The sequence below is a fragment of the Schistocerca cancellata genome, chromosome 4, assembly GCF_023864275.1.
Source record: "Schistocerca cancellata isolate TAMUIC-IGC-003103 chromosome 4, iqSchCanc2.1, whole genome shotgun sequence".
NCBI classification, from domain to species: Eukaryota; Metazoa; Arthropoda; class Insecta; order Orthoptera; family Acrididae; genus Schistocerca; species Schistocerca cancellata.
The window spans coordinates 440274171-440301706 of NC_064629.1; the positions used below are offsets into that span (position 1 = coordinate 440274171).

Sequence of the window (27536 nt, forward strand, 5' to 3'; positions counted from 1 at the left end):
TATGTGTATCATGTCTGAAATCAGCAACTCTGATAATAAAATTAAAACAATTTGGAATATTATTAAAAGAGAAACAGGTCAACCAAGAGCACAGAAAGACAGTATTACCATCAAATTGAATGAAAACTTTACGAACAAAAAGCCAGAAGTTGAAAATATTTTTAATAATCATTTTCTAAATGTTGTGGATATAGTAGGATCCAGGTGTTCATTAGAAGATGCTAGGCTGTTAATGGAAGAGGCCATACCTATGCAATTTGATACAATTGAAATCTCACCCACTTCTCCCTCTGAAATTAGGAAAATAATAAACTTGCTTAAAAGCAAAAACTCACATGGAATTGATGGCATTTCCAGCAAAATACTAAAAGCTTGTTCTCAACAGATAAGTAAGATTCTCAGCCACCTGTGTAATAGCTCTCTGGAACAGGGCATTTTCCCTGATAGACTGAAATATGCTATTGTTATACCTTTGCATAAAAAGGGGGATAGATCTGATGTCAACAATTACCGTCCAATCTCCCTTCTAACAGCTTTATCCAAAATTTTTGAGAAAGTAATGTATTCAAGAGTAGCTTCACATATCTGTAACAATGAAGTACTAACAAAATGTCAGTTTGGTTTCCAGAAAGGTTTTTCAACAGAAAATGCCATATATGCTTTCACCAATCAAATTTTGAATGATCTGAATAACCGAACACCACCCATTGGGATTTTTTGTGATCTCTCAAAGGCTTTTGATTGTGTAAATCATGAAATCCTGCTAGACAAGCTCAAGTATTGTGGCATGAGTGGGACAGTGCACAAATGGTTTAATTCGTACCTAACTGGAAGAGTGCAGAAAGTTGAAATAAGTAGTTCTCATAATATGCAAAGATCAGCACATTCCTCAAACTGGGCAACTATCAAGAATGGGGTTCCACAAGGGCCAGTCTTGGGTCCTTTGTTGTTCTTAATATATATTAATGACTTGCCATTCTATATTCATGAAGAGGCAAAGTTAGTTCTCTTTGCTGATGATACAAGTATAGTAATCACACCTGACAAACAAGAATTAACTGATGAAAATGTCAATACTGTCTTTCAGAAAATTACTAAGTGGTTCCTTGTAAACGGACTCTCACTGAATTTTGTTAAGACACAGTACATACAGTTCTGTACAGTGAATGGTATGACGCCATTAATAAATATAGACCTTAATCAGAAGCATATAGCTAAGGTAGAATATTCCAAATTTTTAGGTGTGTCCATTGATGAGAGATTAAATTGGAAGAAACACATTGATGATCTGCTGAAACGTTTGAGTTCAGCTACTTATGCAATAAGGGTCATTGCAAATTTTGGTGATAAACATCTTAGTAAATTAGCTTACTACGCCTATTTTCACTCGTTGCTTTCATATGACATCATATTTTGGGGTAATTCATCACTGAGGAATAAAGTATTTATTGCACAAAAGCGTGTAATCAGAATAATAGCTGGAGTCCACCAAAGATCATCCTGCAGACATTTATTTAAGGATCTAGGGATATTCACAGTAGCTTCTCAGTATATATACTCTCTTATGAAATTTGTTATTAACAACCAAACCCAATTCAAAAGTAATAGCAGTGTGCATAACTACAATACTAGGAGAAAGGATGATCTTCACTATTCAAGATTAAATCTAACTTTGGCACAGAAAGGGGTGAATTATACTGGCACTAAAGTCTTTGGTCACTTACCAAATAGTATCAAAAGTCTGACAGATAACCAACAAGTATTTAAGAAGAAATTAAAAGAATTTCTGAATGACAACTCCTTCTACTCCATAGAGGAATTTTTAGATATAAATTTAAAAAAAAAAAAAAAATATATTTAAAAAAATGAAAAAGTTGTTATATTAACTTAAGTATGTTGTTAAATTAACTTAAATATGTCATGTATTGGAAAATCTGACTCGTTCCACATAATTACAAAATATCGTATTCATGATCCATGGTACTAGTATTAATCTAATCTAATCTAATCTAATCTGAGGTAGACCGAACAAACAAAAATGGCCAGATGGTTAAATGCTTGTCGTTCCGTTTTCTTTCACAATTTCAATATATCGTCACGAATTTTGACCCGTTATATAGACACTCTAAACAGGTCATACATACTCAATAATCATAGTGACATGCAATGATTTATATTTCATGTACAGTAATAAATAACGTTGACAACAACCATTGTAATATTAATGTAAGAAAAAAGCAGAAAATTGAAAATAAGAATTGATTTAAAAAAATAAAAGGAATTAACTCAAATTCCAAGTGAACAACTTCCAACTTATATTACTATACATGTTACTGGCAGCCCCAGAATAACTCGACGTTTGCCGACTAACTACAACAATACCTACTTCTAAACCTACTGCTGCTACACTATTCTAAATTGCCCACACTGGTATGAGCGTATCATATATGGGTTGTGTTAACAATCTATAAATACAAATTCGCCGTCCAGAGGTTGCAACCATGGAAGGCACTGGACTACATAGTGCGCCAATGAGTGATACTTCCTACTATGATTCGAGAGCTTATCAGGACACTATAACAACTACGATCTGCCCTTTCCGCAGGAATGAGAAAGGTAACATTATTGAGTACTATGCTCAGATGATTCGTTAAGAGAGTACAGAGGACAGCGAAGGAGAAATAATGTCCATAAAGGGAAAATTATATTATAAACGTAGGTGAAAATAAAATCATCCAATAAAGCAATCTACGCGAATGATTCTTCTGAAAGAATGGAAGAGCAAACTTGTCTTTGTCTTTTGATGACAACATTATGCCATCTGAAACTTCTGAGTACTCATCACGTACCAACATTAAACGTTATTTGCTAGTATTGTTTTCTTACTTTTATCAAACTTCACGTAAAACCCCTGAAAAAGTTTACAGTCTAAATTCTTTTAAACTAGTTTCTCGTAAAAGTTACATGGCTTCAGCGATATATGAATTCTCTCTCTCCGAGAGATAAGTGAGCATTGCCTTGACATGGAAATAAACGTTGTATGTCAAAGTGATGACTGCACATATGTCACGACAATTACACAATAAGTGTACATGATTAACAGACGAATTGTATATATGCAGATGTCTTGAATAAGCAGTACTGGAGCTTCAGCTTTAAAGTAAAAGAAGATTATGTCGTCCTAAATCTGTAGGTTCTTTTGAAAACCAGTCCTAGACTAGGTATAAATCTCTTGGAGGTGCCGTCGTCTTCCTCCGACTACTGTGCTGACTTACCCAGCCTGTTGTAGGGAGGCTACAGCTAAACGCGGACTTTAAACAAGGCGCAATATTTCACATACAGGGTGTTTCGCGACTCATGTTACACACCTCTAGAGATAGTAGAGGGACTTAAAACAAGGGGCAATATTTCACATACAGGGTGTTTCGCGACTCATGTTACACACCTCTAGAGATTGTAGAGGGGTCTAGTAGATCAAGTTTTACATAGGAACCCATGTACGGAAACTGTTCGTTTCTATGTTACCAGGAAATCAAGAACTACTTAATGGCACGCTAGATGTTTCTTACGCAGTTCGCCTGTCGTGGTAGGCTACCCACATTCAAGTTGATGGTACAGTGACACGATGTCACGTGATTTGTTCGTTTCCATCTGCCTTGTTTTCGTGCTTCCTGGTGATGCGTCTGTTGACATTACGGTGACTAGTACTGTAGTAAAAGGATGCCTGAGTACACGTTCGCAGAGCACACCAACATTTTGTTAATTTACTATGAAGCTCGCCGTAATGAAAGGAAACCTCAGTTTCTGTAGTATGAGTACTTTCCAAATCCTGTGATTCCGTCTCATCCCACGTTTACTAGCGTAGAACAACGGCTGCGGAAGGCGGGAAATTCATAAGCGATAGAGCAAACTCTGGTGCTCCAAGAAGGCGGCGAAGTGTCATATTGGACGAGGAACTGCTTCATCAAACTGAAGATAACCCATCGACCAGTACTCGAGCCGTTGCACATTACTTGCATGTGTCTCACGCGCCTCTCTGGTGTGCTTGGCAAGGACAGCAACTCCACTTATATCACCCTCAGAAGGTGCACGCTATGCTCCAGGCGGATTTTGTACCACATGTCAATTTCTGTAATTGGTTTTGGTTTTCACACCGTTTTACGGGTGAACCTCAGATGCCAAAGCAAAGTTTGTTCGTCGACGAAGGGCATTTCAACAGGGAAGGTGTTTTAAATCACCGAAATAGCCACATTTGGGACCAAGGAAACTCCAAAGCCACATGTACACGAAGATTTCAGCACACCTTCGACACAATCTACGACGGTCGTGTGATTGGGCCCTCCGTCCATCCGACCCCCCTAATAGGTGCCAAGTACTTGATATTCCTGCAACAAGTGACGGTGGAATTTTTGGAAGATGTGCCACTGGACACTCGGCACGCATTGTGGTTCCAGCATGATGGAGCGGCTATCCATTCTGCAGTTCAAGTCCGAAAAAATCTGAACGTAGTCTCCGGGGACAGGTGGATCACTCGAAGTGGACCACATGCTTGGTCACCAAGATCCCCAGATTTAATCCCTTTGGACTTTTTCTTCTGAGGTCACACGAAGAGTCCTGTTTACGAGATCCCTGTCCAGTGGAGGAAAATCTCGTTGCACAGATCACTGCTGTGGCAGAAGTGATTAACCATGCAGCACATGTTTGACAGAGTTTATGGGAACTCGTGATGACTGGGTGTTGTGTGATGTCCTTGGGTTGGTTAGGTTTAAGTAGTTCAAAGTTCTAGGGGACTGGTGACCATAGATGTTAAGTCCCATAGTGCTCAGAGTCATTTGAACTATTTATGGGAACTTACTGCGCAGATATACTGTGAGCACCGAACGTAGAGGTCGTCATATCGAAAACAGTAAATAGGAGTAAAATTTGTACATCTTGTTTTCCCTGTAAAATGAAAACAAACCGTTCCTGTACATGGGTTCCTAAGTAAAACTTGATCTACTAAGTCCCTCTACAACCTCTAGAAGTGTGTAACATGAATTGTGAAACACTCTGCATCCAAATCATTACCAAAGGTGAAACACAGGAAAAATTCAACGAACTGACGAACCGTTGAACCCAAGACCTTCGAGTTTGTAGCCTGACACAGATGCAACAAGCCAGGTAGAATCGCTGATCATGGTAGAACCCAACGAACCGACGAACGGTTGAACCCGTTTTAAATAAACAAAACTAAAAGGACATAAGGTAGCTTAGACATCATTTGCTCTTCACCAAATAACATTACTTTTCTACGGCTCTTGCAACAAATATCGCTCAAAGTCTCATCAACTAACGTAATGGATCATTGTGCACAGGAAATCAGCAGATATCATACAACTTTACCGAAATACACACAAGTGCGCTCACAGTGGAGCGGGGTTTCAGGACCGATGAAGAGAGCAAGCTGATACGGGTTAGAGAAATCGTAATTTACGAGCCATCCTCTCTGCTCATTGTGGTCAGCGTTATTCTGCTATCGCCGAGTATGTATTTGAACAGATTTTGCATGACGTGCTACGGATAAAGAGTACGTGAACCATCCTCTAATTCATCTAAATGGATAGGGGAAACAACCTAAAACTACATCCAATATTTCCAGTTTTCTAGACCAGTGGTCGTTCATACTATGCTTGGATACGTACCGATGTTAACTCATCCTGCTTCACAAGCTAGTGCTCTAAGCGTTAGTGTGAGAAAACAAAGAAAAGCGGCATGGCGACTCCCCGCACCGTCCAGCACAGTTAAACGTACCTGCCTGCACGTGCACACAGAGAACGCTGGATAGTCCACCAGTCAAGGAGCAGCAGTATCACCAGTACACCGTTGACTTTGTAGTCTTTCTCAAATGATTTTTAAAAAGCCAATTAGCTAGTTATGAGAAAATTCAGCCATCTTACGAACGTTTTAGCTTAAGTTGAAATTTATTCTAATAATTCGGACTTGTAGATATTTTAAGTTTCCTTTATTAAAAATAAACTGTACTGGATTAAAGGATTATTTCGAAACAGTATAAGTAACAGAAAGTTGGCTGCAACCGGAAGCGGATAATAACGAAATCCTAAGTTCAGGTTGGAATATTTATCGTAGAGCTAGGTTATTCGCCAATGGTGGGTGTAAATTTACTGCAGTAAAAAACTCGACAACATCTAGCGAGGTCATCACGGGTTCCGAGTGCGAATTAATTTAGGTGAAGTTAAGCGTCGAACGTTGGTCAAAAATGGCAACCGGATGCTTTTATTGACTGCCTGGGACAGAAGATTTAGTGGTAGAGTACTTTAGAGAGATCTTGCAGAAGATCGTTAATAAAATGCTAATCATGCCGTTGTAATAGGAAGTGACTTCAACTTGGCAGATACAGATTGGAGGAGTCATACTATCAAAACTGGTACCAGAGACAGGAATTCGTCTGGCGCTCCTCTGAATGTCTTGTCCGAAAATTACTTCGAGCGGATAATTAGAGAACCAAGTCATGAAAGTAACGTCTTAGAGCTCCTGGGAACAAATGGACCTGAACTTACCGAGTTAGTCAACGGAGAGGAAGACCGCAGTGATCATAAAGCTGTGGTAGCAAATATGACTATGGGTTTTATAAGGAATATTTAGAAAGGTGGGAAAATATTTTTGCTTAGCAAGAGCGGCAGGATACAAATTTCAGAATATCTGAGTGGTCAGCATCAAATATTTAGTGCTGATGACTAAGTTGTGGAGTAAATATGAAAAAAAACAGAAGTATCGTTCAATATGTCTTAGACAAGTATATTTCGAGAAAGCCTTAAGGGATTGGAAAGATCCATCAAAAGTTCTACGTAAACAAAGACAGCTTCGTCACAGATTCAAAAGAAATCAAAACTCAGCTGACAAACAAAAGCTGAGAGAGGCGAATATGAGCGTAAGGAGAGCAATGAGAGGAGCGTTCAATGACTTTTAAAGTAAAATTTTGTCAACCGATATGAGTAAAAACCCTAAGAGGTTATACGAGGTGTGGCTAGAAAAAAACCGGACTAGTACTGGTGAAACAATAAAACGAATTCAATAAGGCTGAAAGTCGCGTGGCCTGTCACGTGACTCTCGCTCCGCCTACTGCTCGAGTTTCATCTGCCTCCTGCACTCAGTCTGCCCGTGGCGTCTGTTTTAAGTAGTTGACGTTTTGTCTGTGCGTCGGAAAATGTTGAGTGTACAGAAAGAACAGCGTGTTAATATCAAATTTTTTTCAAACTAGGAAAATCTGCAAGTGAAACGTTTGTAATGTTACAACAAGTGTACAGCGATGATTGTTTATCGCGAACACAAGTGTTTGAGTGGTTTAAACGATTTAAAGATGGCCGCGAAGACACCAGTGATTACACTCGCACTGGCAGACCATTGTCAGCAAAAACTGATGAAACATTGAAAAAATCGGTAAACTTGTTCGACAAGATCGCCGTTTAACAATCAGAGCAGTGTCTGAGTTAACAGGAGTTGACAAGGAAAGTGTTAGGCAGATTCTTCATGAAAGTTTCAACATGAACAAAGTGTGTTCAAAAATGGTTCCAAAGTGTCTCACAATTGAACAGAAGGAACGCCGAAGAATGATTTGTTCTGACATCCTGGAAAACATTGAAAGTGATCCCAGCTTCTTACAAAATGTTATTACTTGCGATGAATCGTGGTTTTTTACTTACGATCCCGAAACTAAACGCCAATCGATGCATTGGAAAACTCCTGGTTCTCCACGACAAAAAAAAGCACGAATGTCAAAATCGAAATTCAAGGCAATGATGATTGTTTTTTTTTTTTTTTTTTGACATCAAAGGGATTGTGCACATTGATTGGGTACCAGAGGGACAAACAGTGAATCAGCATTACTACATTAGCGTCCTGGCTACCCTACGTGAGCGAGTACGGAGAAAACGGAACGATTTGTGGAGAGAAAAAGTCATGGATCCTTCACCAAGACAATGCCCCAGCTCACAGTGCGTTGTCAATGAAGACGTTTTTGGCAAAACACAACATTCCCATCTTAGATCATCCACCCTACTCACCTGATTTGGCCCCCTGTGACTTTTTTCTTTTCCCTAAAGTCAAGTCAGCTTTGAAAGGAACTAGAGTTGAGACTGTTGAAGCAGTAAAAGAAAAAGCGACGGAAGTAATGTATGGACTTACCGAAAATGATCTACAGCATTGCTATGAACACTGGAAAATTCGTATGGAGCGGTGTAGAGACCGAGGAGGAGAGTACATTGAAGGAGATAACATGAAATTGTAAATAATTGTAAATAAATGTTTTTTTCCAGCATCAGTCCGGTTTTTTTCTAGCCGCACCTCGTAGTTTTACATAAAATCAGTGAGCGGTTCGAAACATTCAAACAGTGACCATGCTGGCACCGAAACGGAACATAACAGACAAAAGGCCGAAATACTGAATACGGCCTTGCGAAATTGTTTCACCACGGAAAAACGGTCCCTCCTTTCAACCAACGCACGTACGTCGAAATGGCAGATACTGAGATAGCCGATGGGGAACAGAAAAGTAACTACAATCGTTTAGTAGTGGACCGGGTGAGATACCTAGAAGATTCTACAAAAATTATGCGATAGAACTTGCTCCTCGTCTAGCAGCAATTTATCGTAGATTGCTGCAGCAAGGAATGGAAAAATGCGCAGATAATTCTAGATTTCGAGAAGGGTCGGGCCATATCACTGACGTCAATATGTCGTAGAGTTATGGAACAAGTTTTATGCTCAAGAATTACTGCTTTTTGGAGAACAAAAATCTCCTCTTTAAAAATCAACATGGATTTTGCAAACAGATTTTATGAAACTCAGCTCGCTCTGTTTCTCTATGAGATCCATAGCGCTATAGACAACGGCGCCCATGTCGATGTCGCGTTCTTTGACTTGTGGAAGGCATTGGACACCGTCTGGCACCGCGGTTTAGTGAAAAAAATACGAGCTTACCGAGTATCGGACCAGATTTGCGACTGGTTTCAGGCCTTCCTTGCACATAGATCTCAGTACGTTACTCTTAACGGAACAAAATCGACAGATGTAATTTCCAAGGAAGTGTGATGGGACCGTTACTGTATATGTATATAAATGGTCTAGTAGAAAGCGTAAGAAGCTCTTGAAAAATGTTCGCAGATATATATCTATAAGAAAGTATCAACGCCAGAAGACAGTATCGATATGCAGAATGATCCATAGAGGATGATTAATGGTGCAGGTTCTGGCAGTTGACACTGAACGTTAATAAATGTGACATACTGCGCTTACGTACGAAAAAAAATCCACTACTGTACAACTACACTGTTGATGACGAATACTGTACAACTACACTGTTGATGACGAATTGCTAGAAACAAGATCTACCGTAGAGTACCTACTATCCAGAGCGACCTTAAGTGAATAACCACTTGAAACAAACAGTAGAAAGGCAGGCGCCAGACTGAGATTCGTAGGAAGAATCTTAAGAAAATTTAACTCATTCATGTAGGAAATAACGTACAAGGTGCTTTTTCGAACGATTTTTAGGTATTGTTCATCAATCTGGAATTCTTATCAGACAGGACTGATAGTGGAGATACAGAACATCCAATGAAGAATGGCGCATTTCTTCGCGCGTTCGTTTAGTCAGTGCGAGAGTGTTACAGAGATGCTCAATAAACTTCAGTGGCAGACGTTACAAGGAAGAGGCCGTGCATCACGGAGAGGTTTATTCTTGAAATTTCGAGAGAGCACTTTCCGGGAAGAGTCGGACAACAGTTACTTCCTACCACATACATCTCACGAAATGATCACGACGAGAAAACTTGAGAAATTAGAGCTAATACAGAGGCTTACCCACAATCATTCTTCCCACTCGCCATTCGCGAGTATAACGGGGAAGGAGGGATCGGTTAACGGTACCAGAAGTACCTCCGGCCACACACCGTTAGGTGGCTAGCAGAGTATGGTGTACACATAGATGAGCTTGCAACAGAAGTGCTGATACTTAATCCCCAGGCTTGTTACCCTTTTTTTTCGTCAAAGAAGCGTCGGTGACGAGTAACTCCTACGTTTCTCTTTTCAGGATTTTAATTGTACTTTTTTTAGCCAATCGCAGCGCCTTAAGAACATGCTAATGCAATTGCAGTTGTATCGAAATCCTGACACGTAATGTATAGGGTGACAATTATTGAACTACATTAAAAAAGATGCAAATTAATTACAAACTATGGCGTGCACACACTTTATTCAACATTTAAAAGTCATTACTAATATTCGGATTTAGGTCATGACATGTTCCATATGCCTGCCATTATTGGTGATGATGTAGCGTAGACGAATAGCGAAATTTTGCATCATACTCTGAAGTGTCGGAATATCGATGCTGTCAGTGACCTCCTGAATGGATATTTTCAGCTCAGCAATGATTTTGGGGTTATTTTGTACACCTTTTCTTTAATATATCCCAGAAAAAGGATCCGAATGTGTTCAGGTCCGGAGAATATGGTGGCCAATCGAAGCCCATGCCAGCGGCCTCTGGGCATCCCAGAGCCAGAACGCGGTCCCCAAAGTGCTCCTCTGAGGCATTAAACACTCTCCTGCTTGCATGAACCACATCTTGTCCGAATCAGGATCACTTTGGATAATGCGAATGAAATCATGTTCCAAAACTTTCACGTACCGTTCGGTAGTCACGGTGCCATCAAGGAATATCGAATGGTTCAAATGGCTCTGAGCACTATGGGACTTAACTACTGAGGTCATCAGTCCCCTAGAACTTAGAACTAACTAACCTAAGGACATCACACACATCCATGCCCGAGGCAGGATTCGAACCTGCGACCGTAGCGGTCACGCGGTTCCAAACTGAAGCGCTTAGAACCGCACAGCCACACCGGCCGGCTCAAGGAATATCGCACCGATTATTCCGTGACTGGACATTTCACACCACACAGTCACCTGTTGAGGATGAAGCGAATTCACGATCACTAAATGCGGATTCTCAGCTCCCTAAATGTGAAAATATTGCTTATTGACGAACTCATCCAAATGAAAGTGAGCTTCGTCGCTAAACCAAACCATGCAGGCACATGCTAATTCCCATCAGGCATACAGTTCGAACGTCTTAACGCAAACCGTTCAGAAGTTATGACGATTTTATATCATATAGTTCAGTAACTGCCACCCTGTACAAGCAACTGACAACCCTACAGGTCAATAGCTTATGGAAAAGCTCATTGTCAGGATGAAATAAAAGCAAACGTGAAATTTCTTCACTTATGTTCCCGAAAAAACTCATACATTCTCTTTTCACGAGCTACCAGCTTCTAGTGAAAGAATACATTATTCCATTGAAAAAAATGTAGTAACTCTAAAATCGAGATAGATAAGGGAGTTTCGCATATTAGCCAAATGGAAAAACGTTCCCTTCTTTGAACGCTTTTATTTGCGAAAAACTCGTTTCGATATCTGGAGCCGTGTATGTAATATGATGGACGCTACGAACAGCTCACTCTCTCTGTATTGTGGCGCACAAGGACGAAAGTGGGCGCACTGTATACCACCCATTTCCTCTAGATTGGAAATATAAGGCTCCTCCCAAGTATTTTTTTTAATGAAATTCAGCGTGTAGCCTCCCTATCGTACACACCAGTATATAAGTTAACGTGTACAAGAAGGACTACCCACCTGGCTGACACTGTGTGCTTCAGCATCAGATAGCGTATGGATAATCTTCGGCAACCGACTTACTCTGGCGTACAGCATGCTTTCAATCTGCTTCCTTTGTGTGTGTATTAACATACGTATTAACATACGGATACCACACAGAAAAAGGAAATTCTGAGAGCTACGCAACACTATTTGGTTTATAAAAAGTAACACACGACAGCAGGATTATCACGAGATTTACTAAAACGATGCAAACACACACACACTTACATTCAGGTGACAAAAGTCATGGGATACCTCCCAACAGCGTGTCGGACCGCCTTTTGCCCGGTACAGTGGCGCAACAAGATGTGCCATGGGGCATGGACTCAACAAGTAATTGCAATCCCCTTCAGGAATATTGAGTCATGCTGCCTCTACAGTCGTCCATAATTGCGAAAGTGTTGCCGGTATAGGATTTCTTGCACGAACTGACCTCTCGATTATCTCCCATAAATGTTCGATGGGATTCATCTCTGATGAACTGTGTGGCCAAATCATTCTCTCCAATTGTCCAGAATGTTCTTCAAACCAATCAGGATATTGTGGTCCGGTGGCATGGCGCATTGTCGTCCGTAAAACCCAGTCGTTCTTAGGAAATATGAAGTCGATAAATGGCTGCAAATGATTTTCAGGTAGTCGAACATAGCCATTTGCAGCCGATGATGTTTTCAGTTAGACCAGAGGACCTAGTTCATTCGATGTAACCACAGCCCATAATATTCTGGAGCCACCACTAGCTTGTACAGTGCCTTGTTGACAATTTGGGTCCATGGCTTTGTGGGATCTGTGTCACACTAGAACCGTACCATCAGCTTTTACCAACTGAAATCGGGCATCATCTCACCAGGCCACTGTTTTCCTGTCATGTGGGGGGTCCAGCCGATATGGTCACGAGCACAGGGGAGGCACTGCAGGCGATGTCGTGCTGTTACCAAAGGAAGTCGCCTCGGCCACCTGCTGCCATAGCCCATAAACGCGAAATTCTGCCATACGTTCCCAACGGGTACGTTGTTCGTACGTCCCACACTAACTTTAGCGGTTATTTCGCTCCGTGTTGCTTGTCTGTTAGCACTGACAACTCTACGCAAACGCCATTGCTCTCAGTTGTTAAGTAAAAACTGTCGGCCACTGTGTTGGCCGTGGTGAGAGGTAATGCCTGAAATTTGCTATTCTCGGCGCTCTCTTGACACTGTGGATCTTGGGATACTGAATTCCCAAACGATTTACGAAATGGAGTATCCCATGCTCTAGCTCCAACTACCATTCCGTGTTCAGAGTCTGTTAATTCCTGTCGTGCGGTCATAATGAAGTCGGAAACCTTTTCATATGTATCACCCGAGTGCAAATGACAGCTCCGCCGATGCACTACCCTTTTATACGTTGTGTACGAGCCGGCCGAAGTGGCCGTGCGGTTAAAGGCGCTGCAGTCTGGAGCCGCAAGACCGCTACGGTCGCAGGTTCGAATCCTGCCTAGGGCATGGATGTTTGTGATGTCCTTAGGTTAGTTAGGTTTAACTAGTTCTAAGTTCTAGGGGACTAATGACCTCAGCAGTTGAGTCCCATAGTGCTCAGAGCCATTTGAACCATTTTTGAACCTTGTGTACGCGATACTACCGCACCTGTATACGTGCATATCGCTATCCGATGACCTTTGTCACCTCACTGTAATCGAAACACGTTCTGTACATGCACACATGGACACAAAAGTACTGAAAATGGGGTTAAGAAACGCTTCTGAATTAAGTAATGGCTGTTGCTGATGTGAGCCACCTGAATCTGCGGGTTCTGTCCAAGATGAATCCACAGATGACGGCTCCCACTGTTCCTCCGATGATGAGCACAAGCCCCACGGTGCCAGCGAACTCTTCACCATTCTGAAACGAAACGGGATGAACAACATAAAAAGTACATGTGCTGAGTGCGAGAATTTCTATTGAACTGAAAATTCACACAAACGTCAACCTCTGTTACTCACTCATTTCACATTGTGAAAGATTATATTAGTGCCGAGAGCTGCGAGGAATTTTGTCGCAGAAGTTACAAGGTAGTAGGACTTGAAATCTGAAAGATACCCGGAGAAGAGGAACCAGTAATGCAGGGACATTGTCCATGAGGCGGAAGAAGTTTTAAACAGCCATTGTTGAAGCAACAGGTCTATCTTTAATTCCATTCCCATCTTTGAGCTTTATTTACCGTAGTTTCCTAATACGTCATTATTAACTCCCTCACTTGGAATAACTTTGTAGTTGACCAGAAGAAATTAGTCAAACAGAAAATGAATGCACAGCGCTGGAGACGATAGGGAGAAGATTTACTACTTATTTGTGAATTTCAAAAAACTATGCATGAAATTCGAAGTGACAAATGCCCAGACAGTGATGAAATAATAGCGAACGTCTCAAGGCGTAAGCGTACCACTCACCGTAGCTAAGGGCAGTGTACCTTATTTTCCATCGTTAGTCTCTTGAACTGCAGCACGGCTTGTGCGCCCGATAGGCCGATAGGAGTCTGTCGAGTCTTGGGCCGGAGTATGGACTCCAAGCGTGTAGTCGGGGTAAAGATATTTAATGGATGTACATCAGTTAGCAACAGGAGAGAGACGAAATGATATAGCGAGTGATTTACGCAGACTGTATCTTACGTAAATTATTTCATACAACTGGAAGAATTTATTGCTGGTAATTGACTTCCGTGTGTGAAAGTTTTAAACGTGATTTCAACAGTATGGATGAAAGAGCTAGGAACCATAGTGAATGGTATTTGATAATAATCTCCAAAAGCGTCATGTAACTTGAACTGTTACTATCCAGTATTTTCCCAGACAGTAAGAGTATACATACCCATAATAATGATGTTAACCGTTGCCGAATTCATTAGGACACACGGTCATTGTTAGAAGCCAATACGACCAAAGGATGTGAGCTCTGCTACTAATTTAACAGTCTGATTGCCGAAAATTAATTAACTTGAGATAAAAATTGACCAGTAAGTCACAGGGTGGTACAAGAACTATACAAGCTCTCGAGTTAAATTTATGAAACTAGGGAAGTTCCAATAGATTTTCAAAAGAATGTGGTGATTATGCTTCCAAAGACAGAAAAAGTGGACAGATGTGAAAATTACCTCACAATCAACTTAGGGTCACATTGTTAAAGCGAAGGAGTTTTCTTTAATTCCCTGACTATCTCTTGCCCTTATGTACGATATATGGCAGTATTACACCCCAACATTGAACAAATACTCACAACAGTAATTTATCATAGAAATGAACAAAAAACTGAGAGCAGAGTAGGAGAGGGCCATTTTGGTTTTAGGAGACCTAATATTAACACCAAATTTAATACTGCAGTTACGAAACAAAAAGGGTTCTAACTGAAAATAATAAACATCTGGAACCCCTGATATACGTTATCCCCACGCATACCATCTTCTATTCTGAAACTGACATGGACATGTTGTTCCTTTTATTATGTAAATAACGAAGCCTAGTCCCCATTTTATTTAGAATTTTTGACCTCTATTCCAGTGAAATCTCATTTTCATCTTAGCAATACACAGGATATTGTTTGTTATACACGGCTTATAGGAATGTTTTTGTATTCGAGAAGGAAGCGATTCCATAATTTATTTCGCAAATCAGTTTTCTACCTTTAGCAGTGCCCGACATAAACAGATTTTAAAGTGTTTCATTCTAAGGAACGCCTAATGGAAGTGGTCTGAGTGGCATGGTTGGATGTTCTAGAAAGATGCTGTAGATGGGAAGTGCGGGTCAATGACCTATAGTGTGATAGGGTGCATCGTATGATAATTTCGGATTACATACTTGTAAGACTTCCCTTGTAATCAGTATAGAGTTACTAGATATGTTGGGAAAGGTAGAGACGTGGTTGTGATAAGGTTAGAAGGCCAGAGGTTTTAGGAAGATTTTATTGAACTCTTTCCCCTATTCCCACTAAGGAAAACGCAGGAAAGTTACTGACCTCGTAATAAGTCAGAATGACAGGGTTAAGGAGCGTGGCGAAGGCGTTGAGCACAGCGTAGCTTAAGCTGAAGGCCGAAAGCAGGACGAGGAAGTTGCACATGTGTAGCAGGCGACGCACGACGGACAGCATCCTGTCCGGCGCCGCGTTGGCTCGATCAAGCGCCGCGCTGCTCGGCGGAGTTGGTGGCCTGCTCCTGAAAACTGAAAATCAGTGAAACACTACATGCTCTCTGTTCGTTATATCTAATATCGCTCTCCTCCTAGTCTTTATAGGGTCGACACGGAAATTTTTTTCATGGATCTATTCTTTAATGGCTCACATTAAATGGAGAATTTTCTTCACTTACGTCTGTAAGTATTTATTCGTCCCGTATCTGCTGATACGAGGTCTTCCTCAGTATTGCCGACGTTCCTTTCCTTCACTTTTCCCTTCCTTCCCTCTGCTTTACAGTTGCGACAGCTTTTACACAACGATGTGATAAATAGCATAATGGTAAAGATTTATCACGTAATATGCTCAGAGGAAGAAAGGTAAGTCAGAGGATAAGAGTCCATTGACATCGAGCCAACCATAAACCGAAGAATAGCTCAACGACCGTGACGTTTCTAAATGTGACAAGTCTGCAATCTTCTGAACAGATTTAAGGAAAGCGCAGCACTCCGCGGGAAATAGGATCAAATCCCTATCTGGCCATCCTAAATTCCACTATTTCTCCTTCAGATGAATGTTGAGATTATTCCTACAGAAAGTTCTTGTGCAGCTTGACTAGATTCTCCCACTGACGACGCTGAAGAGATTGTACATCTACATCAATATCCATACTCTAAAAACCACTGTGCAGTGCATGGTAGAGGATACATCTCATATTACCAGTTATCAGGGCTTCTTTTCGTTCCATTCACCATTGGAACATGGGAAGAATGGCTGTATAACGTCCTTTTACGCGCTCTAGTTACTCTAATATTGTCCTCGTCATCCCTATGGGAGCGATATGTAGGGGATTTGTAGTATATTTCTAGAGTCTCCATTTAAAGCCAGTTCGTGAAACCTTGTAAGAAGGCTTTCTCAAGATAGTTTACGACTACCTCCAAGAGTCTGCCAGTTCCGTTCCTTCAACATCTCTGTGACACTCTCTCGCGGATCAAACAAACCTGTGACCAATCGTGGTGACCTTCTTTATTTACGTTAAATCTCTCCTGTCAGTCCTATTTTGTGCGGGTCCCACACACTAGAGCAGTATTATAGGACAGATTGTGCGAGTGATTCGTAAGCAATCTGCTTTGTAAACGCATTGTATTTCCCTAGTATTCTACCAGTTAACCGAAGTCTGCTACCTGCTTTATCCGCAGTTGAATCTGTGTGATCGTTCCATATCATGTCCCTACAGAGTACTATATCCAGGTATTTGCATGAGTTGACGGACTGCAGCTGTGACTCACTGAAATTATAGTAATAGAATATTAGGTTTCTTCGTTTTGTGAAGTGCACAATTCTACATTTCTGAACATTTAAAGCATTTTGCCAATCTTTCCACCACTTCGAAATGTTTTCAAGATCTGACAGAATATTTGTGCTGCTTCATTCGTACTGTACTTCATTATAGATAACTGTACCATCTGCAAAAAGGTAGAGGTTACTATTAATATTGTCTGCAAGTTCATTAATATACAACATGAACAGCAAGGAACTTAACACACTTCCCTGGGGCACACCCGCGAAGTTATTTCTACATCTTTCGATGACTCCACATCCATGACAACTTCTTGCGTCTTTCCTACCAAAAATTCCTCAATCTGGTCATATATTTCCCTTGATACCCCATACGATCGGGTTTTTTTTTGTGGTAAGGTCTTATGGGACCAAACCACTGAGGTCATCGGTCCCTAAACTTACGCACTATTTAATCTACCTTAAAGTAAATTACGCTAAGGACGACACACACACCCATGCCCGAGGGAGGACTCGAACCTCTGACGGGGGCAGCCGCGCGGACCGTGACAAGACACCCTAGACCACGCGACTACCCCTCGCGCCGATCGTTCTTTTGATTGTAGTCATGGTGGGTTTCCAGCCGGAACATATTGTCATCTGGACACAATATTTCGGTGGCCCACCTAGACGCCATCTTCAGGTGAATAGGCCCTCGCACTAACTCGCCGGAATTGAAATCAAACATGCCGCGGCGACTCCTTCATACACCGACCGTGGGTCCACCGCGCGTGCGCGAATATAACTGTGCTCTAACACAAGGCACAACAGCGGTACCTTGGACACCACTGAGTTGGAAAAAAGAGCTTACGCCATTTCAGATGCAGATAGTTTAACACAAGAACTAGATCATCTAAAAGCTATGTTCAAGCAGAAAGGCTATACTGACAATCAGATCCACCGTGCTCTACAGATTGGACCTTCGAAGGAACTAACAGAAGATACGAGCAAATTGGTGGCATTCCTACCTTTTGCGGGGAGCATATCTTCAAAAGTACGAAGAATTTTAAAGAAATTTGATATTAAAAGTGTATTCCGTACGCCAGCTAAAACCAGAGCTCTACTGGGCTCAGTGAAGGATGATTTGTGTTTGAGAAAGAGCGGGGTCTACAAGATTCCCTGCCATTGCGGAAAAGCCTATATTGGACAAACGATTCGTACGGTTCAGGATCGTTGCGTGGAACATCATCGCCACACGCATTTATTTCAGTCAGAAAAAACTGCAGTGGCGGAACATTGTCTTACTGAAGGACATAAAATGTTGTACGATGAGACACAAGTGGTTGCCCCTGTGTCACGGCATTGGGGCTGTGTAGTGAAAGAAGCCATTGAAATCCGGCTCTATGACAATATTATAAACAGAGATAAGGTGTATCCTTTAAGTAAGAGTTGGAACCCTGCTCTGCTTGACATTAAAAAACAACGGTCCTTGTTTCGGTCATCAAAAGCTGTCAATCGCCTTTGATATCGATTTATCGTTCCGGGAACTTTCACCACTGGTGTGCTGTTGTGCCTTGCGCTAGAGGGCAGTTACGTTCGCTCACGCGCGGTGTATAAGGGAGCCGCCGCGGAGTGTTTGATTTCAGTTCCGGCGGGTTAGTACGACGGCCTACTCAGCTGAAGATGGTGGCCAGGTGGACCGTCGAAATATTGTGTCCAAATGACGATATGTTCCGGCTGGAGACCCGAAATGAATACAACCAATTATTACGCAGGAAAGTTTACGGAACCACGATCGTTCTTTTGTTAATAAGCGCAGGTGTGGTACCGAGTCAACTGCTTTTCGGAAATTAAGAAACACTGCATCTATCTGACTGCTTTGATCCATCTAAGAAAAGTGAGATTTGGGTTAAATGATCGATGTTTGCGAAATCCATGCCAATTGGCATGGAGGATGTCATTATCTTAGAGATATCTTATTCTATTTGAGCTCAGAATATGTTCTAAGTATCTGCAACAAATGGATGACGAGGGTATTGGACAGTAGCTTTGTGGATAACTTCTGACACACTTCTTGTAGTTGGGTGTGACCTGTGTTTTCTTCCAGCTACTAGGTACTGTTTTATAATCGTGAGATTTACGATAGATTATGGTTAACAGAGAGGCTAACTCAGCTGCAAATTCGGTATAGAAGCTGACACGGATTCTATCGGGCCCTGGGGCTTTGTTGAAATTCAACAATTTCAGCTGATTATCAACGTCACTGACACTAATATCTATTTCGCTCATCTTGTCAGTGGTAGGAGACTGAAACTGGGGCAATATTCCTGGGTTTTCGTTTGTTAAGGAATATTTGTCAGTGGGGTTTACGTACTACCAGAATTTCTTTGAGTTTTGTGTCAGATCTTCCGACAATATTGTGCTGCAGCAGTCGTTGAAGGCTTCACGCATTGTTCTCTCTACAGCCACGCGCTTTTCATCTATAGCACTACATCTGGTTTTATTCCCATTTATTCCAACGCTAAAAACGTGCCGATTTCTTGCTATATCATAATCTCCTGCTAAATCCAGTCACTCGTCGATCAGTCTGGTGTGCGTAGTCGAAGACAGCAAAAGAAAAGTTGACGTTTCAAAATTCGAGTTTAAGAAATCATTCACCCAGGAGGATCGTACAGACATACCACCCTTTGACCGTTGCACCAACTACTGCATGGACAAGATAGTAATAGGCATCCCTGGCGTAGAGTAGCAACCGAAAGAGTTGAAAATATGTAAGTCAACAGGACCGGGCGGAGTCCTAATTCGGTTTTACAGTGAGTTCTCTACGGCACTGGCCCCTTACGTAGCTTGCATTTATCGCGAATCTCTCTCTCACCCTTCGCAAAATTCCATGTGGCTGGAAAAAAGAGCAGGCACTCCTTTATATAAGATAGGTAAAAGAATGAACCCTCACAATTGTAGACCAATATCATTAACATCGGTTTGCTGCTGAATTCCTGAGCATATTCTAAGTTCTAATATAATAATTTTCCTGGAGACAGAAAAGCTTCTGTCTACAAATCAGCACGGATTTAGAGAGCATCGCTCGTGCGAAATTCAGTTTGCTCTGTGAACCATGGATGAAGGGCAACATACGGATTCCATTTTGCTAGCGAAGGTACGAGCATACGGAGTGGGTTCCCAAACATGTGAGTGGCTCGAAGACTTCTTAAGTAACAGAACCCAGTATGTTGTCCACGACGGCGAGTGTTCGTCAGAGACAAGGGTATCGTCAGGACTGCCCCAGGAAGTGTAATGGAACCGCTGTTATTTTCTATACACATACACAGAAGAGCCAATGAAACTGGTACACCTGCCTAATATGGCGTAAGGCACGCGAGCACGAAGAAGTGCCGCAACGCGAGGTGGCACGGACTCGACTAATGTGTGAAATAATGCTGGATGGAACCGACACCACGAATCCAGCAGGGCTGTCCGTAAATCCGTAAGAGTACGAGTGGGTGGAGATCTCTTCTGCACAGCACGTTGCAAGGCATCCCAGATATACTCAATAATGTTCATGTCTGCGGAGATGCGTGGCCAGCGGGAGTGTTTAAGCTCAGAAGAGTGTTCCTAGAGCCACTCTGTCAATTCTGGACGTGTAGGGTGTGGCACTGTCCTGCTGGAATTGCCCACGTCCGTCGGAATGCACAGTGGACATGAATTGATGCAGGTGATCAGGTAAGATGCTTACGTACTTGTCATCTGGCAGAGTTGTATCTAGACGTATCAGGGAGCACACATCGCTACAATTACACACGCCCCACGTCATTAAAAAGCTTCCAGCAGCTTGAAGAGTCTCCTGCTGACATGCAGGGCCCATGGTTTCTTGAGGTTGTCTTCATACCCGTACACGTCCATCCTTTCGATACAATTTGAAACGAGACTCGTCCGACCAGGCAACAGGTTTCCAGTCATCAACAGTCCAATGTCGGTGTTGACGCACCCAGGCGATACGTAAAGCTTTGTGTTATGCAATCATCAAGGGTACTCGAGTGGGCCTTCGGCTCCGAGAGTCCATTTCGATGATATTTCGCTGAATGGTTCGCACATTGACACTTGCTGATAGCCCGTCATTGTAATCTACAACAATTTGCGGAAGGGTTACAGTTCTCTTCACTTAAAACTTCCGAGCTGATAGGCCGTGGTCGAAGTATGAAACACTCTCCTGACATTTCGTCTCCGACTGCGGGAGACATCCTCGGAGGTAAAGCGGCGAACTGCGAAGAGAACTCGACGAAGCGCTGATTATATAGGCAGTACAGAGGGCGCCACAGTCGATCACGTGGCGTCGGCTATGAGATTGTCTCTGGTAATGCCAACATTCTCGATTGAAAGTAATCGATCGTCACGCTTGCGGTGCAACGCTGGCATCCAAATTTTATCCAGTTTAACACCTTCGTCTTTCCTGTTAAAATTATTACGATGTTTATCAATCTCGATAGCCTCTCTATACAAGCGTGCATAATAATGCGAGGTTTTTGATATGACGCTCGTCTCGCTGAATTTTATTTCATGATCACCTTCCTGGTAAACATGTTCCGCTACGGCCGATTTATCCGTGTGACCCAGGCGGAAATTCCTCTTATGTTCAACAAGACGGGTGTTCACACTTCTCTTTGTGGTACCGATATAAACCTGTCCACAACTACAAGGAATTTTATATACCCCCGGTGTAGTCAAAGGGTCTCGTGCATCTTTTGCCGACCTTAAAAATTCTTTTATTTTTCTGGTGGGTCTGAAAATAGTTTCCACCCCATACTTGCCTAAAACTTTCCCAATGCGGTCTGTGACCTTACTAATGAACGGAAGAAAAACTTTGCCCTTGGACGACTGTTGTTCGTCGTTACTCCTGATTCTCTGCCTAGAGCGAAGTGCTCGATCTATATCCTTGCTAGAATAGCCATTCTTCACGAACGTTGACCGTAGATGTTCAATCTCATCTTTTAAATAAACAGGTTCACAAAGTTTGTACGCCCTGTTTTTTTTATTTTTTTTTATTCATAAGCGATGACTGGTTCAAAATGGCTCTGAGCACTATGGGACTTAACATCTATGGTCATCAGTCCCCTACAACTTAGAACTACTTAAACCTAACTAACCTAAGGACAGCACACAACACCCAGCCATCACGAGGCAGAGAAAATCCCTGACCCCGCCGGGAATCGAACCCGGGAACCCGGGCGTGGGAAGCGAGAACGCTACCGCACGACCACGGGATGCGGGCTAGTTTGTACGCCCTGTCTACCAAAGTTTTCATTACACCTGTTTTTTGTCTAGGGTGGTGGTTTGATTCTTTGTGTAGATAACGATCAGTATGTGTGGGCTTTCTATGCACCTTATGGCCCAACGTTCCGTCCCGTCGTTTAATCACAGACACATCCAGGAAGTTCAATTGCCCATTCCTTTCCGTCTCCATAGCGAATTGGATTTTCGGATTAATGCTGTTTAAATGTGTCAGGAAGGCATCCAACTCCTCTGCTCCGTGTGTCCATACTACGAACGTGTCATCGACGTAGCGATACCATCTGGCTGGTCTCTTACTGGCAGCCTGCAACGCCCGTTGTTCAAAAGTCTCCATAAATAAGTTAGCCACAGCAGGACTGAGAGGACTGCCCATATCCACACCGTCAATCTGTTCATAAAAGTCATTATTGTATTGAAAGTAGGTTGTGGTGAGGCAGTGTCGGAATAATGCCACAATATCGACTGTGGCGCCCTCTGTACTGCCTATATAATCAGCGCTTCGTCGAGTTCTCTTCGCAGTTCGCCGCTTTACCTCCGAGGATGTCTCCCGCAGTCGGAGACGAAACGTCAGGAGAGTGTTTTATACTTCGACCACGGCCTATCAGCCCGGAAGTTTTAAGTGAAGACAATACCGGCCGTGAAAGCTTACATTGTATGGTTACAGTTCTGTCACGTTGAACGATTCTCTCCAATCGTCGTTGGTCCCGTTCTTGCAGGATCTTTTTGCGACTACAGAGATGTCAGAGATTTGATGTTTTAGCGGATTCCTGATATCCACGGTACACTCGTGAATTGGTCGTTCGGGAAAAGCCCCACTTCATCACTACCTTGGAGACGCTGTGTCCCATCTCTCGTCCGCCGACTATAACGCCATGTTCAAACTCACTTAATTCTTGATGACCTGCCATTGTCGCACCAGTAACTGGTCCAACAACTGCGCCAGACACTTGTTGTCTTATACAGGGTGTTACAAAAAGGTACGGCCAAACTTTCAGGAAACATTCCTCACACACAAATAAAGAAAAGATGTTATGTGGACATGCGTCCGGAAACGCTTAATTTCCATGCTAGAGGTCATTTTAGTTTCGTCAGTATGTACTGTACTTCCTCGATTCCCCGCCAGTTGGCCCAGTTGAAGGAAGGTAATGTTGACTTCGGTGCTTGTGTTGACATGCGACTGATTGCTCTACAGTACTAGCATCAAGCACATCAGTACGTAGCATCAACAGGTTAGTGTTCATCACGAACGTGGTTTTACAGTCAGTGCAATGTTTACAAATGCGGAGTTGGCAGATGCCCATTTGATGTATGGATTAGCACGGAGCAATAGCCGTGGCGCGGTACGTTTGTATCGAGACAGATTACCAGAACGAAGGTGTCCCGACAGGAAGACGTTCGAAGCAATTGATCGGCGTCTTAGGGAGCACGGAACATTCCAGCCTATGACTCGCGACTGGGGAAGACCTAGAACGACGAGGACACCTGCAATGGACGAGGCAATTCTTCGTGCGGTTGACGATAACCCTAATGTCAGCGTCAGAGAAGTTGCTGCTGTACAAGGTAACGTTGAGCACGTCACTGTATGGAGAGTGCTACAGGAGAACCAGTTGTTTCCGTACCATGTACAGCGTGTGCAGGCACTATCAGCAGCTGATTGGCCTCCACGGGTACACTTCTGCGAATGGTTCATCCAACAATGTGTCAATCCTAATTTCAGTGCAGATGTTTTCTTTACGGATGAGGCTTCATTCCAACGTGATCAAATTGTAAATTTTCACAATCAACATGTGTGGGCTGACGAAAATCAAATCTGCACGCAATTGTGCAATCACGTCATCAACACAGATTTTCTGTGAACGTTTGGGCAGGCATTGTTGGTGATGTCTTGACTGGGCCCCATGTTCTTCCACCTACGCTCAATGGAGCACGTTATCATGATTTCATACGGGATACTCTACCTGTGCTGCTAGAACATGTGCCTTTACAAGTACGACACAACATGTGGTTCATGCTCGATGGAGCTGCTGCACATTTCAGTCGAAGTGTTCGTACGCTTCTCAACAACAGATTCGATGACCGATAGATTGGTAGAGGCGGACCAATTCCATGGCATCCACGCTCTCCTGACCTCAACCCTCTTGACTTTCATTTATGGGGGCATTTGAAACCTCTTGTCTACGCAACCCCGGTACCAGATGTAGAGACTCTTCGTGCTTGTATTGTGGAGGGCTGTGATACAATACGCCATTCTCCAGGGCTGCATCAGCGCATCAGGGATTCCATGAGACGGAGGGTGGATGCATGTATCCTCGCTAACGGAGGACATTTGGAACATTTCCTGTAACAAAGTGTTTGAAGTTACGCTGGTACGTTGTGTTGCTGTGTGTTTCCATTCCATGATTAATGTGATTTGAAGAGAAGTAATAAAATGAGCTCTAACATTTAAAGTAAGCGTTTTCGGACACATGTCCACATAACATATTTCCTTTCTTTGTGTGTGAGGAATGTTTCCTGAAAGTTTGGCCGTACCGACGCAGTGCCGTATTCTGCCTTTTCACTTATCTCTGCATTTGAATATGCAAGCCTATACCAGTTTCTTTGGCGCTTCAGTGTAGATGATCAAGTGGCTGGGGTGGGCAGCTATCTGCGGTTGTTTGCTGATGATGCTGTGGTGTACGAGAATGTGTCGAAGTTGAGTAACTGTAGAAGGATGCAGGATAACTCCCAGAATTTCTATTTAGTGTGATGGATATCTGCTTGCCCTCAATGTAGAGAACGCTAATGAGCAGGGAAAATAATCCTTTAATATTCGAACACAGCATTTTTGGTGTGCTGCTTGCCACGTCACATCGATCAAATATCTAGGCGTGCCGTTGCAGAGCGATGCGAAAAGGAACGGGCACTTAAGTATCGCCGGCCGAAGTGGCCGTGCGGTTAAAGGCGCTGCAGCCTGGAACCGCAAGACCGCTACGGTCGCAGGTTCGAATCCTGCCTCGGGCATGGTTGTTTGTGATGTCACTAGGTTAGTTAGGTTTAACTAGTTCTAAGTTCTAGGGGACTAATGACCTCAGCAGTTGAGTCCCATAGTGCTCAGAACCATTTGAACCATTTGAACTTAAGTATCGTAGTAGGTAAGGTGAACGGTCGAGTTCGATTTATTTTAAGAAAGCTTAGCTCATCTATAAAAAAGAGCATATTTTGAAGATCAGTGGGTCCCATTCTTGAGTACAACTCGAGCGTTTGGGACTCCCACCAGTATGGATTAAAGTAAGACATCGAAACAGTTCAGAGGCGTGGTGCCAGATTTGTTACCGGTAAATTCGATCAACAAAATATAACTTCAATCGTAACATATGTTAATTTTTTCAGCTTCACGATCTCATCATACTTATTTCCTTTATTCATAACTTGAACACCGTTTTAGTCCTTTGTCGAACCAGTGTGATATTACACGTAATTCATTCAACTAGCTGGTGAGAATAGGAGCGTATGCGGTGATAAACTCAGATCACCGGCAATCTCTCTCGTTTCATATTGTTTCTGTTGGATCTTTCATGTGACACAATCACTAACAACAATTATTGTGGTGTCACCGCCAGACACCACACTTGCTAGGTGGTAGCCTTTAAATCGGCCGCGGTGCGTTAGTATACGTCGGACCCGCGTGTCGCCACTATCAGTGATTGCAGACCGAGCGCCGCCACACGGCAGGTCTAGTCCAGAGAGACTCCCTAGCACTCGCCTCAGTTGTACAGCCGACTTTGCTAGCGATGGGTCACTGTCTACCTACGCTCTCACTTGCAGAGATTACAGTTTAGCATAGCCTTCAGCTACGTCATTTGCTACGATCTAGTAAGGCGCCATATTCAGTTACTATGAATGTATTCTGAACAGATAATATTACCTTACGTCAGTATAGTTCTTGCCTCCTCACGCCAGCCTGCGTGAGCTAAAACGCGTGCATTTCGGCCTCCACTAGTAACACGGTGTTAGCTCTTCTGCCAACACAACAACAATAATGCCCAGTTATAGAAGTCATGGCAGCTATTCCGAAATATGAAGGAAGGCTATAATTTATAGGTTTCCGCTACTTCAAGGTAATTAGAGACTTAACACAAGCTCAGAAAGGACAAGTTTGAGGAAATTAGTAGAGGCTGGCTCTTTTTAAGGAAACCAGCCAACTTGAGCCTTGGGAACTACGAGAACCCTCAATCAGAGCGCCCCTGCGGGATTTCCACTTCACTCCTCCCAGGTGTGTGTCCAGAGTTTCATTACACCATTGGGTGAGCTCATTCTGTATTATTCGAAGACTAATGTAAATGGGTAGTAATAACTGAAGTACTCCTTACATTTTATAAATATGTATGTAATCTACATAAACATGAACGTATTTTTTAACATATCCTCCTAAACTGTTGGACCGATTTCAGCCAAACTTGGTACATATTTCACTTGTTATCTGGAAAGAAACACTCTGGAGGTAAGAACCACCTACCTCCCAAAGTGATGGGAATGGGGCTGAAAAGAATCGTAGCTCACGGCACGCAAATACCCGAAGTACATTCATGTGTTTGAGAATGAGAGCACTTAGAGAACTGCAGCAAACTCAACACAGTTTCAAATCTTTATGTAACTTTTCCTTGCTGATACTCGACACAAATAGACGAAAGAAGAAAGTTTATAGCCGGCCGTGGTGGCCGTGCGGTTCTAGTCGCTGCAGTCCGGAACCGCGGGTCTGCTACGATCGCAGGTTCGAATCCTGCCTCGGGCATGGATGTGTGTGATGTCCTTAGGTTAGTTAGGTTTAAGTAGTTCTAAGTTTCTAGGGGACTGATGACCTCAGAAGTTAAGTCCCATAGTGCTCAGAGCCATTTGAACAAGAAAGTTTATAGCTTACTGCATTTTCGATTTTCATGCAGTAACGCTGTCGCAACGGACTGTTTTTTTAATTTATTACTTCTTTACTACTAACTTTATTCCTAACATATTTTGCAGACAGTATCCACATATACCACTAAATGTAACTGCAAAATTATACCATTTTACGACCCATAGTTCGGGAGATATGACGGCATAAACATTGAAATACATGAAGAACTGGATTTTCGTAAAACGGAGAGCGAA

At 42.6% G+C, this 27536-nt stretch overlaps 1 protein-coding gene across 1 annotated transcript in view; it reads right to left on the reverse strand.

The window, feature by feature from the left end:
- LOC126184241 (uncharacterized MFS-type transporter C09D4.1-like) overlaps positions 1–27536 on the reverse strand; it is a 112325-nt gene that overhangs the window by 58904 nt on the left and 25885 nt on the right. Inside the window, exons 4-5 of the mRNA XM_049926611.1 lie at positions 15696–15898; positions 13486–13589 (exon numbers count right to left, since the gene is read on the reverse strand). Coding sequence (XP_049782568.1) covers positions 13486–13589; positions 15696–15898 — 307 coding nt within the window. The remainder of the gene's footprint in view (positions 1–13485; positions 13590–15695; positions 15899–27536) is intronic.